The 14,735-nt window shown below is 34.2% G+C and overlaps 1 protein-coding gene across 2 annotated transcripts in view; it reads left to right on the top strand.

The window, feature by feature from the left end:
• Positions 1 to 14,735, top strand: part of METTL15 (methyltransferase 15, mitochondrial 12S rRNA N4-cytidine) — a gene marked incomplete at both ends in the record, with an annotated part of 171,585 nt that overhangs the window by 137,067 nt on the left and 19,783 nt on the right. Inside the window, 2 exons of one of the 2 annotated variants that reach the window (XM_084255672.1) lie at positions 4,208 to 4,399; positions 8,581 to 8,759. In XM_084255672.1, the coding sequence (XP_084111798.1) occupies positions 4,208 to 4,399; positions 8,581 to 8,759 (371 nt within the window). The remainder of the gene's footprint in view (positions 1 to 4,207; positions 4,400 to 8,580; positions 8,760 to 14,735) is intronic. The other variant, XM_084255673.1, reaches the window with a different exon arrangement.

The raw sequence follows: 14,735 nt of genomic DNA, 5'->3' as shown, positions 1-14,735 counted from the left end.
GCTAATACTTGGATATTTAAAGAATTGTATAAAATATGTAGGGTAGATATGGTACTTAGATCTAAAATAATTAACAAAAGAATTGTACATGTAGAGTTTAGAGAGAACAGTACTATAGCAGTGTACTTGGAAAGACTCAAGGGCATTAAATAGTATAAGTCAACAGTGTGAAATTAATTGTAAAGCTATATTGATCATGACCTGTATTGTACAAAACTAGAAAAAGAGAGGCAAGAATTTACTTTATTCTTTGCTGATGATTATGGAATTCAGATCTGAGGACATATGTAAACACTAAGATATTCAGAAAGGAGCAACTAGCTCGGTGAAAGTTTTTTTTGCCGGGTGCGGGGGAAGTCTGGAAATAGCAGTAGAATTGAGTTGTGTAATTTAAAGAAAATACTTGAGTATGATAACTCTAATAGTTATGATGTTTTCCATTGCAACTTAAAGAAATCCAACTCAAGCTGGTTTCAGTAACAAAGATAATTCATGTACTCATGTACCTCAGAAACAAAAGGATTTCAACTGAGGCTCAATCCAAAGACCTGATTTATCTTTCTCTGTATTATTCATCTACAATGTATACCCAAACTGGCTACCACTCTTTCCCTTCTTTGTGTCAAGATATCTTTTGGCAAAAAATGAGGGCTATGTGCTTCTTCTTTCATAAGAAATGTGTCTGAAAAACCATTTCCCTCTACTAGCTCATTGAAAGAAAAAAGAATTTTCCCATGCTTGTAATCAGGGAAATGCAAATCAAAACTACAATGAGATACCATCTTACACCAGTGAGAATGGCACATATTAAAAAACTAGCAACAGCAAATGTTGGTGAGGATGTGGAGAAAATGGAACTCTCCTGCACTGTTGTTGGGAGTCCGACCACTATGGAGAGCTGTGTGGGGATTCCTCAACCTGCTAAAGATAAAGCTTCCATATGATCCAGCAATTCCACTCCTAGGTATTTACCCAAAGGACACAGAAACATTAATTCAAAAGGGCACCTGCACCCCTGTGTTTATAGCAGCACTATTTACAATAGGTAAGCTATGGAAATGACCCAAATGCCCAAAAATAGATGACTGGATCAAGAAGATGTGGTACATAGACACAATGGAATATTTCTCAGCAATCAAAAAAGATGAACTCATGCAATTTGCAGCAACATGGATGGAGCTGGAAGGGATCATGCTCAGCAAAATAAGCCAGAAAGAAAAAAATACCGGATGGTCTCACTCATAGCAGGAATTTAGAACACCTGAATAAGGGACTAGGACAAAGACTAATTATAATAAAGTAAAAATCAAAATCAACAAGCAATTATAAACCAGAGACACACTACAGGGTGGGGGAGAAGGGACTAGGATCAAAATGAGGGTGGTAGGAATTGTATGGGTACTATAACCAAGATGAAAATGCATATATTGTGCAAAAATGAAAAATGATGTAAAAATATATAAGATAAAAAAAATCAGTTGTTTTAGAATAGAGATTTTTGAAACTAACAGTTAACCAAGAAATAACCTTTATAATAGTTAACATTAGCTATGTGCATGGCTGCTGTGGGTTATAGTTTTCAACTTTTTTACATAGATGATGCCAGAGGGGGAAAAAAATAGAAGTAGTGAGGAAACATATACCAACTTGACTAAAAACAAACTGGCTAACAAATCAGTAGTGAATTCTTATTAGTGAGAATATTCAAACATGTGCTAGATGACTGTGGTATAAGACTAAATATTCAAGTCCAATGATGGGGACAAATAGGAGAGTCTCAAATGTCTTAACCAAAAGTTCTTCTTACTAATATCCCACAGATGAGTTCCTTTTCTAAAACCCCCTCTGCTTATCCCTGAGAAACAGCTGTCATTTCTCTGCCAGCCCATATAGAATTATTCAAACAACCTAGTCAGGTGCTCATATGAGAACCAAGAATCCCCCACTCTCTTGATGCTTCCCATAACTTCTGGTTGTCTACACTTTCTGATGCAACATGCATGTGAACATGCATGACACACAGTGTCCTCTTCCCCGGGCTGTGATTATTAAATTCCTTTCAATCTCGTCTGCCCAATGTCTTCTGCTGTGTGTTTGGCCATTTCCATAATTCCAGAATGGGAATCCTTCCCTTATCCATTAATGTTGGAGAAGAGATTCAAACTTTAGTTAAATAGTTGAAATAAATGATTTGTGGGCTTTCTTGTAATTCCAAGATTCTACTTCTTTGTCTCCAATGCTAGTAAAAGCATTCATTGTATATTTTTAAAATATAGATACAGCAGTTTATCTCTTTTTCAGCACCCATTAGGTTATTTTATAAAGTATCTCTTCCTTTAAACTCTAAGTTCCAAAAGCCAGGCTTTATTAATTTTTTTATACTTCCAAATAGCATAGTGCCTGACGCATAGCAGATATTTAATGAATATTTAGTGAACAAATTTGAAAATTACTTTCTCCATCAGACTATGAAGAAAAGTTACCAGTGTGCTGTGAAGTTCTCCTTTAAAAGCATAGTATTTTCAGTAAATACCATAAATGTAATTTCCCCATCACTATTAAAACACATGCTTATAACTACACACCTGTAGACAAAGCCCAATTTTTCTCATTCCTCTTCCAAAGTGTATGCCAGTTGCCCTAAGGCTTCTGAAGAACCCTGAAGGCAGCATCTCAGTCTGTGTAGGAAGGAGAATTAGTATAACTGTAAGGTGATCCCAACTCCTTTCCTGTGTGTTAATTCTGAATCCTCCATTCACTTCAAAAATCCCTGCTGAGAGCTAAAACATTGCTTCTGCAAGAAGTTACTCATTTTAGGCATAGTTTCAGTTCAACTGTACGGCTGTGCAGCACAACCTGTCTTAGAGGTTTGATATCTATTTTACTATGATTTTTGTTTTTATTGCTTGTTTTATTTTAAATTGGCTTCCTTACTAAATTGTCTTTTTTCCAGTCTTACTAAGATACAATTGACTTACAGCACTGTGTAGTTTTTTTAAGGGATACAAAATAATGATTTGACATATATATGTGAAATAATTACTGCACTAAGTTTATGTAACATACATCACCTCATAGAGATACAAAAAAAGGATAAAGAACTTATGAGATCTACTCTCTTAACTTTCATATATATATATATATATATATATATATATATATACACACACAGCAGTGTTACCTGTAGTCATCATGTTGTACAATACATCTCTTACTCTAGAAGTTTCTGGACCTTATCCGGTTCCCCTTCTCTTTATCCCTCATATCTGGTAAACACAAATCTGATCTCTCTTATTTATTGGTTTGTTTTCTCTCTCTCTCTCTCTCTCTCTCTCTCTCTCCCACACACACACACACACACACACACACACACTTATAAGATTCCACTTATAAGTGAGATCATATTTGTCTTTATTTGACTTATTTCATTTTGCCTAATGCCCTCAAGTTTTGTTCATATTGTTGCAAACAGTAGGATTTCCTTCTTTCTGATGGTTGAATAATACTCAGTTGTGTATATGTACCACAGTTTCTTTCTGTTCATCCGCTGATGGACACATAAGTTGTTTCCATATTTTGACTATTATAAATAATGTTTAGGAGCATGAGTATACAGATTTAACTTCAACATACTGTTTTTCTTTCCTTCAGATGTACATATTGCCAGAAGTGAAATTGCTGCATAATATAATAGTTCTATTTAAATTTTTTTTATTTTAGAAACCTCCATACTGTTTCCCAGTGTCTGCCCCAACATACACTCTCATTAATAGTGCATAAGGATTCCCTTTTTCCATGTACTTAATGACAAACAACGGATAGTGGTTCCCTTTGCTTTGCGTCCTTAACAATTGTTATCTCTAAACTTATTGTTCTGATAGAATGACATATGCTTCTTTTCTCAATCTTTCGATTTAAGAAAAAAAATTTAGAAAAAGTGAAATACCTGGTCTGCCAAAGAAATTTTTCTAATTCACAAACTTGCTGTATACCTTCACAGAGGTATAAAATAAATTGTGTTTATTAGCAAGAATGAAATTATGTCACATTACCTCTAGCGTTTGTCTTTATATTGTGTCAAGCATGTGGTAAACATAATTATTAAATCTGTTTTGGCCAAATCATCTAAATAGCATGTGCTCCTTTCCTTTGATCATAGACCTTAAAGATTTTGAAGCGTTTTCTACATTTCCTGGTTTATTCACAGTAAACAGATACGAGCTCTACTAGCCCAGTTCAGCCAGGCAGAAACCTTGTTGATGAAAGGTGGGGTGCAACCAGGAACTTTGGATGGAGTTCTTTTCGACCTTGGGTGTTCCTCCATGCAACTTGATACTCCTGAAAGAGGTTTTTCCCTTCGGAAGGACGGCCCCTTGGACATGAGGATGGATGGTGACAGGTGAGTATTGATAATACATTTCTCCCCACAGGCAGAAGTCAGATTCTCAGAACTGTTCTGAATTTAATTTCCTTTTAAGACTTAGAATGCCCATCACACACCAACACCTAACACTATCCATATACAATAAATCAGTTTTGTTTGCTACTCATTATTATATAGATTAGTGTTTCTCTAGATTTGGGAATTTAAAATAAAAAAATCTTTGTCATCTTTATATAAAGTGGTGAAGGCAATAACTTTCATACTGATTATTTTTACAGATATAGTGTGGGCTTTTAGACTACTAACAATTTTAATAAATATGATTATACAACAGTGATTCCATTTTTATACAGAACCAAATATATGCCTCTTAGGAGAAGTAAACAAAACTAATATTCCTTTGAATATTGTATAAAAGCAAGATCCTAGAGGTCAGCAATTGTGTTTTGTCTTGCCTCTTGTACACTGTCATTGGTTCAACCTTCTTCAGAGAAACTACAATTTATGGCACTATATTAAGTCTGCATAGGACAGCTTTATATTTCCTCTTCATTAATCATCACCCTGGAAATACCAGTTTTTGTTCTCCACTATACCTACAAAGCTTAACTATATTTTTCTCACCTTTCCCACCACCACAAATTATGTGTCATGGATTCTACCATTAGAAAGCTCACCACCTAAAAAAAGCATCATACTCTTATATCTAAATAAGCAAACTATTCTGTTACTGTTGCTGATCTGCAATTCTAGACCTGTATAAGCATTTCTACTGAAAAACATAGTTTTTGAAAATTTTTCCAATTTGTTAGATGGACCGATATATGAGAAATTTCATGTCCAAAACTCTTTGACTTGTGGTAGATTTTAACATGTTGCTGTATGTCCTATTAATTTGCATGGTGACTTGTACTTGTGGGACCTTTTTCTTTTTGATGCTTATACCTTCTTTTGCATAAATTGGCATTCATAGAATGAAGAATGTGATCATAAAAGAAAATAATAAAAATCCTTATATTAAAGGTCAAATATCGTCTCATGTTTGGAGATTGAGGTTCTTGTGCAGAGGTAATAAAATGGCAAGCAAATTTCTGATGGTCTATATCTTGGTAAGGAAGATGCCTTCTGAAATACAATGAGGAAAACTTTTAGTTAATAGTAGTAAATCCCCATGTTGTTAATATAAAGATTTATTAGCAAATTGTGCTCTGTGAATCAGAGTTTCTGAGGTTCACCCTTAAGACCTTGAAAATAAGATTTCCCTTGAGAATTAAATTCTAATTCTGTACATAATGGATGAGATTAGAATTGAGCAAATATATCTTAAAAAGCAGAATGGCTTCCAGGTAGACAGTACAGACTCTAACCTCATTAAAGATATTAACAGATCTGAAGAAAGTATGTGGCATTCAGAAAGAGGTAGTTGGTTCATGTGAATTCACAGAGAGAGTCCAAGATGCAAGTATGTGTACTACTAATCCAAGTGGGGTACTGTGGGGCTGGTCAGATCCTGGAGGCTGGTGATGAACATGTGAGCAAGAGGCTTTCTTAACCTGTTGCCATTTAACACTGATATCTTATAGCATGGTTTATTCTGTGCTACCCCAGTTTCACCAATGGGTTTCAAATTATAATAAATTTCTCATGTAGCAGAGTGACATTCACAGCTTCAAGAACTTGTGGGTCTAAGTCTGTTGTTAGTTGCAATTTCAATAGAAGTTAATAAATAAGTCACAACTTTTGTTAATATTTTTTCTCTAATACCTTAAGTCATTGTAAGTTGATGATGTCTGGAGGACTGACAAGATCTCTTAACCAGTTAAGTTGGGGGTGCAAACCATGCACCTTGACTTCTTTACTATATGAATGCCTATTCTGAAGCCTCCCAGCAACACCTTTCCAGGATGTTGCTGCCTTCTACCTTGTAGTACTATGGAAATTTCTATGCTACTATTTAATGTTAACACAAGTAAAATAAAATTATGCTTATTATTCACTGAACTAATTTTGAACAAAATGCTGTTTTAATTTTCTTACTTAAAAGTAGAAATTCATAGAAAAAACTGCTAAGTACTCCTATACTAATATTTGAAATGTGCTGGTACAAGAAGACTATATCCTATGGAATCTAATTTTACTATCATAAACAAGACTCAGTCTAATGTTTAGTAGCTTGGGCAGTTAAATTCATAACTAGATAAGATCCAATGGTGATTTCTGTCAATCTGGCTAAGAATAATGATTAGCAAATACAGGAATGGGGAAGATTTAAGGAACAATGTAGCATTGTTTGACATTCCCTGTATGCCAGGCATTATACTGTTTTACACTTGGCACCCATAATTGTCCCAACAGTTCTGTGAGGTAAGCATTGTTACTTTCATATCATGGGTTAGAATCTGAAGGAGAGGGTTATGGGGAGGGAGATCATGGCAAAAATAGAGGATAAATGAAGGACAACAGAATGTTCTCCCAGAGATTCTAGGTGTTTACAAGGTGCAATGTAGTATTTTTAAGGAGGGATTCAGATGTTTCCAAGCAAGTCCACTCTGTTTTGATCCTCAGGTCTTAAAGTTACTATATCTTTGTAATTTTAAGTTCTCATAAATGAAACCAACAATCAATCTAACATGCTAACTGTAATAATAGTAACTGTACTATTAGCAAAACTAGTAAGTACAGCCTCCATCAGCTCATCACTTAGAAGTCCATAACCCATTTCCCTAAATCATACTGCAGTGATCAGGCAAAATGCATGATATTATCCGCTATTATTAATATATTTTTTCTATTTGACCAGAGGTTGGTATTTCTTTGATTCTTTCATCAAAAATTGCCATCTAATCTTGCTTAGTACTTTTTGTTGATTCTAGTCAATTACTCCGTGGTGACCTTCTGTCATGGGTGGATAGCCAATAATTGTTAAATATTTAAATAATATATGTTATTGTCTTTTACAGCTCGAGTTTTTGTGAAGGAAACTGACCTGCAGCTTTCTTTTTGTATAGATTCTTGCTGTATTTTCCAATATATGTTTTTGGTTATTTATATTCTATAGATGAGTGAAACAAGCCAATATCTATCTTTCACTTTCTGATTTATTTCACCTAACACAGTCACCTCAAGTTTTACCCATTTTGTCCCAAAAGATGTTATTTCATCTTTTTTTAATAGCAGTGTAGTAATCCATTGAGTATACAGTCCACATTTCCTTATCTAGTTATCTGTCATTAAGCACTTAGGTTGGTTCCATGACTTGGCAATTATGGACAGTTTTGCTATGAACATGGGCATATACATCTTTCATGTTAGAGTTTTTGTATTTTTTTGGTAAATACTTTGTAGAGGTATTGGATCATATGAGATTTCAATTTTTATTTTATTATGAAATCCCCACACCATTTACTCTAGAGAGGCTGCATCAACTTGCATTCAACTGACAGTGAAGGAAGGGTCCTTTTTCTCACATCCTAACCAACATTTATTATTTCCATTTCTTTTATATGGGCCATTCTCACAGGGGTGAGGTGATAATTCATTGTGGTTTGATTTGCATTTTTCCTTGTAGTAAATTATGTCTAACAAATTTTCATGTGTCTGTAGGCCATCTAAATGTCTTCTTTAGAAAAATGTCTTTTTAGATCTTTTGCCCATTTCTGATTGGGTTGACTTTTTTTGTTGATAGATTGTATAGTACTTTGCATATTTTGGGAATTAGCCCCTTGTCAGATGTGTGATATACAAATATTTTCTCCTTGTGTAGGTTGCGTTTTTGTTTCTGTGAAGGTTTCTTTTATCCATCTGTAAGCCTTGTATCTTCTGCACTGAAAAAAATTTCGCACAGTAATTTAAATTTTGAAAAACTAAATCTAAGCATTTTCAATATTTTTTGTTTGGGGAAATAAGTATGAGCAATAATAGCTACCTTCTGAGTTAAAGGTTAATACAATAGTTTAACTTCATGCTGCCTTTGACTTGATGAAAGTCACATATCTTCCCCGCATACCATAATGATGGTCATTTGAAATGAAAAATCTATTTTTCTCATGTAAGATTTCAGTCTTAGACTTTAAAAACCTCGGAAACTCTCTTAGACTGTGTGTGCATGCCTGACTTTCTGTCTCAGAAGTCTGAAGGTTCACCTCTTATCGATGAAAACCAATGTCAATGAGCTAATTTGTTCTTCTTTTGTGTAGGTACCCTGACATGCCCACTGCAGCTGATGTTGTGAACGCTTTAGATCAACAGGCACTTGCATCCATCCTGAGAACATACGGGGAAGAGAAGCACGCCAAGAAAATCGCTTCAGCAATCATTCAAGCACGCAGCATCTACCCCATCAGCAGAACCCAGCAGCTTGCCAGTATTGTTGCAGGTACCCTCATTAATTCTGAACAGTGTCTGAGAGAGGGGCGGGGAAGTGTGTGTTTGTGTGTGTGTGTGTGTGTTAATCCCCCAACTCCCAAAGGGATTCATTTGTACTTGAATTCATGCAAGACAGAATCTTGCCTGTCTTTCCATCACACCAGCTTTCTTTTGGTTTTGCAAACCTCCCCCCTCCACACCTCTCCCCCACACACAATGTTAAAATATATACTGTAGTTTACTGAGTACTTTAATTATATATATATAATATATATATAAATAATTTAACACATGGTAATCTATCATTTGTGCCTACCAAGGTGAGGTTGGAATGACAAGAGCAGAATTTCTTGATCCATCATAGTGGTTGATAAGCGTCCTTTATAAGACCTGACATTATTTCTCTTAGTTTCACATTTCTGCATTTTAATATTTTGGGCAAAAGGAGAATTGCATTGCCCAATTGCTAAAATAAAATCCAGTGACTCATACATCTATTCTAAACAACCAGCTAACAAAGGGTATGTGATGTATAGGTTATTCCACTTTGTGAATGCTAACTAAATCAGCCTGAGGGCCTTATTGAAACATTTCATCTTTTCTGCTGTTCGTCACCATAACCCTCTTGAACTTAAGTCTAGATGGGAGGCGCTTTATTATAGCCTTTCTGTTTGAAGCCAAAGTTGTTTCACAGCTGTGTTCCATGATGAAAGTTTTCCAAGGCAAAAATACAGTTCCCACAGTTTTTTAGTAGAATTCCAATGTAAATTCTCATCTTCTATAGACTGAAACCCTAAATCATTTTCATTTACCAAATGTCTTAAAATTTCTTTTCAATAGTTTCTATTATTTAAGTAAAGAAGTTTATAAATAAAATAGAATATTGACTGCCTCTATTTTAATATTATCCATAGTTTGAGTAAAACAATTATAAATCTTAAGATCAAGATTTAGAGATTATATAGCAATGGTTTTATGATATGATTTTATAAGGCTTTAATTCAGATATTATAAGAAAATATAAAGTGACTAATTTTTTAAACTGCATACCTCAAGGTCCTTCTTACCATTGAAATGGTAATCAGTAAGTAAGAACAAAATTTTTGTTGTTTATGTAAACATTAAATATTCCATGGTATCTGATCCTCAAAAATTCTACTTTAGCATAATGACATTAAATTTACCCTCTGTCATATCCCTTTTTGTCATCCTACTCCACACTAACATGTCTCTACTTTATCCTTTCTGTTATTCTCTAACTAGGTATGTGTGTTGTTCTCGCTGTCTCATGTTGGGAAGAACAGTGGAAAAGTCACACTTTTTTTTTTTTTTTAAATAAGAAAATCCAGACTATTCTGGTGCTAAAAATGAGGGCTCTGGGCTAAGAGGGCATCCTAGATATCATCCACTAAAAAAGCCTCATCTGGTAGCTAAAAGAACTAAGGCTAGGTAAAGGGAGGTCAACAATTTCCTCAAGGTTACAGCCTTATTAATTACAAAGCTGGTATACTAATCTAGAATTTGGAAGCTTGTGAAAAATTAGGAATCTGCCTTTCAGAAACTGAGTTAACTTTTCTGTCTCAGGAACCTAAGCAGCAAACTTGGAGAAATAAAACTGTGATATTAGATACAAATTATATGAAACTATATACTAGGAACTGTTTAACTATTTTCAGAACAACTGTGATGTTCAAATATATTAGAACTATGACAAATGATGCAGTGAACATGATGTGTAGGTAAAAGTCAATTTTAGTAAATATTGTTAAAAGATTGAGTTCTCTATAATGATTCCATTTTTATGGTTCAGGTTGACCTATAATAAGACTTTACTATTGATTTAATTCTTTGGAAAAGAGAAAAACAGAGAAAAAAAGTGAGTTCCCATTTTGTGCTTGCTTGCTATTCATTTTTTCCCCTAGATCTATATTCTCCATTTAGTTACCACTAGCCACATGTGTCTGGAATTCTTGAAATGTGGTTACTCCAAATTTAAAGGTACCATAGATGTAAAATGTAGAATAGATTTTTAAAATGAGTTTTAAAGAAGAATTTAATGTACCTGGAATATTTGTTGTAATGGCCATATTTCAAATATATTGGGTGAAATACAGTATTAAAATTAACTCTGCATGTTTCTTTTTGCTTTCTTAATATGGCTATGGAAAAATTTAATAAAAGTGTAATAACATAAATCACATTTTTTAGTGGCCAGCAATGTCCGAGGTGATAACGCCAGGTGCGGGCACTCTTTTACTCATCACTGTGCCCCGGGGCTTATCATAGCTTTGACCTTTTGAAGGTGCTTTATAAATACTTTTTCAGGGTTAATGTATAAAATAAACAAAAATTCACATTGATGAGGAAGATTCTACTTTCCTAATTTGTATTCAATGAAATACCGTCAACGTTAATTTAAAAAATGATGTTTAGGCTTGTGAAACAGTGAAACTTCCATATCAGTGTCTGAACTTGACATTAAAGTATTTAGATAAATTAGAAAAATTTCTTTCCTGATAGTTTATTCATCTTTAGATTAAAATGATATCCCTCTTTAGTTTCTTAGGGATACTGCAAAGAAAAATAATACTCTCTTACTGTCAGAATATCTTAAAGTATGAAACAGTTAAAAACATTCCTTAATAGTCAAAAAAGAATAATAATGGACAATGAGACATATAAAAACTTTCAAGCTCTTCAAGAAAAATTCAAACACTTAATTTTGAAAAAAAAAATTGTTGAGATTTAGAATTTGCAGAATTAAGGTAGTCTTAAAGTGGGATGGTTCTAGACAACTGTTTGAATTAAAAAGTTTGGTTATTTTCCTCATAATAAAGGATGTTCATATTTTATATGTATTAGAAAGAGCATATTCCATTATTCTTTCCAGTTCTAGATACATCAAGGAAAATAAAGTACTTTCAATTATTTTTTTTAAAGATTTATTTATTTATTTATATAAGCACTGGGTACAGTCAGAAGCACAGGAGGGTGAGGGAATTCACCAGAGCAAGAGCAGGGAACAGAACAAGCAGACTTGATGAAATACACTGCTGAGGGGTGCAGAGGGCGGGCAGGAGAGGTCTGTGTGCCATGTGGACCCTCGCTGGCAGCCAGAGATTGAACCGGTGCTGCAGACGCTGCGGGCAGCTTCGCAGCCCAGCGCTCAACTGCTGCGCCACCAGGGGAGGCCCCTCAATTATTAATTTAAATCTAGTTTAATGAAAATATCTTAGTTTAAGTTTGGTTCCACAACTTACTTTCAGTGTACACATGAACAGTTCTAGACTTCATCTTTCTTTTCTTGAAATGGAGTTGAATAATTTTTTGTACTACCATTGTTACTTTATCAAATATAACCCTAGTAATTATATTTTATTTAAATTGATATTGATAATTCACTTTCAGTCTGTAAGCTCATACGAAAATCAAGTAACTAATGTCAATCATTTTTCACATCATTGGGATTTAGATTCAGATTTTTCAAAACTGATAATTCACTGATAATCAAAGAATGGCAAGGCTCAGAATATCATTATTTCAATAGGAAAAAGACAACGAGAAGCTTCTAAAATATGATTCAATCTCATTGATTAAATATGTACACTTATACCCTACCTGAAATTTTTATGTAACCTTTATTCTGACTCATGGACTGGGTAAATAGGTAGAGCTTAATGAATACTTATTGAACAAATAAATCAATTAAGATATGTGACTATTCCCAGCCAAAGTAAAATGAAAATTCAAGGGGAAAAGTACAAGTTGTTAGATGTTACTGAGAATCAGTTATAGCCTGTCCTTCACAATCAAGAGAGTGAACCCCTAAACATCAAAGTTCTCACTATAAATTAAAGGATCTTGAGGAATAAGTGAAATACCTTAGGACATTGTTTTACCATTATTTGCTCTATGAAGTTGAGTAAGTCACTTAACTTCTCAGATCCCCATCTTCTTACATGAAAATAGGAACTACTAATTCTTGGTGCATAGGAAAGTTCTCTGTGAATTTTAAAGTACAAGTACGCTTTTAAGCATTTTGTTCTTCTCTGTCCAAAACTGGGATGACCCAGATTGCAAACAAAGGGTCCTGGTCAAAACCCTGAATGTTGTCTTCTCCCCATGAATACCTGTCCACAGCCTTATAATTTGAGCCTAGCTAGACTGATTACTTCATTCAAAACTGTTCTTCCCTTGCAGTTATATAACTTTTAGGAGGAATAATAATTACCTTTTTCTGCATTGGTACATGTGAGGTGTGTGTTTCCACAGTAGCATTAATGGTTCATGTTTCAACTTGTGTCTGAAATTATCTTCTTTTTAGCTAAATTTTGTTAATCCAAAGAGAAACCTTTGAAATAATAAAATTAAAAATTAAGAGTGGTCATTGCTATTAAAATTTTGTGGAACTTAACTTTTTCCCAGTGAATTTATTAATCAGACTAGTTTGCCATCCATTTATCTTTTTAATTAACCTATATGTTGCTTTCTTCATCTTCCCCAGATAGCACTAACATTGCCACAATTAAGATATAAATGAAGATGTCAGAGTTCAATTACCACTCATTTTTAACACTCATTTTTCTGTCATCTCAAATCTCTTGAGTTCAGTCTGTTACACTCTGTGTGTATCAGTATGGTAACTTCATGCCAATTAAATTATCACATGACATTTCATAAGCAAACATCTCTTATTTTAATAAGTAACTTTCCAAGAGACAACCTGTACAAGTCCAACTTGGAATCGAATGAAATGTGGGGAAAAAAAGGGAAAAGCCTAAAAATCTTTCCACCTGAAATAATCTGGCTAGTCTCAGTTTTAAGGACCAAGTGGGGAGCAGGGAGATTGCCCCAATCCCAAGTGACTTTGAGCCATGCTTAATTTAATAATAATAACAATAAATAATATTTCTTATTGAGCATATATTGCCCTAAATTATTTTTTTTGAAGATTTGTTTATTTATGCATATAAGAACTGGAGTACAGGCCAGATGTGCGGGAGGGTGAGAGTATTAACCAGAGACAGAGTGGGGAGAAGAATAGGCAGATCTACTGAAATACACTGCTGAGGGGAGCAGCAGGCGAGACAGGAGAACTCAATTCTCACATAACCCATGAGGCAGGTACTATTTTTATAAATTCATTTTACTGATGAGGAAACTGAAACACAAAGAGCCTAAGTAACTTCATTCTTTTCAAGTGGAGTTGAGATTGGAAGCTTGTAATCTCATGCCTGTGCTCTTATTTTTGACACTACTCTAGATCCCTTTAATAGGATTCAAGTACAGCATGACTTTTGCTGGAAAATGCTGACAGCTCAGTCTTCCAGGATTTCATATACTTGTGTGGGAGGTCGTTGTATAAGCAATTGTGATAAATTCTGTATGATAGTCTTAAAAAAAGGAATGGGGACCCAGAGAAGGAAGAATTGATTTTAAAGTAGTGAGAGGTTTTGAGTTAATTGAGGGGAGCTTTTGGATACAGAGACCTTTGTATCGTGCCTTTTAGGGGCAGAAGAAATGGTGATTTACAGAAAAGCCACCGGCACCCAATAGAAGCACATAAATTACAGAAATAAAAAGATGAGGGAACAAATAAATGAAAAAGCAGATACAATTTTAGAAAATTAAGAAAAAACATAAGACAGGAAATTAAAGAGTTGAATCCCATGACCCAATACAGTTCCAATTCCCTGGAATTCCATCATTTTCTTGGGATCCTCTATCTAATATGTGATCTTGCACTGGATCAGATTCTTACAAAAGTAATTTAGCATAACAAAGTCCTGTAGATCTTCCTGATTCAGGTTTAATGTCAAATTGATTCCATAGAACAAGAAAAAGGAAATCTGTCTCTTTACCTCATTACTCCATTTCTTATTTTTTTATATCTTTGTATTTCTGCAAGTGAAAATTAAAGTGATATGTTGCCTTTATATTCTACACATTAGCAGTTTTCACATTGGTATTAAATTTTTAATAACAC

The sequence above is a fragment of the Talpa europaea genome (genome assembly GCF_964194135.1).
Source record: "Talpa europaea genome assembly, chromosome: 1".
Lineage (NCBI taxonomy): Eukaryota > Metazoa > Chordata > Mammalia > Eulipotyphla > Talpidae > Talpa > Talpa europaea.
This window is presented reverse-complemented; position numbering and strand designations above follow the sequence as displayed.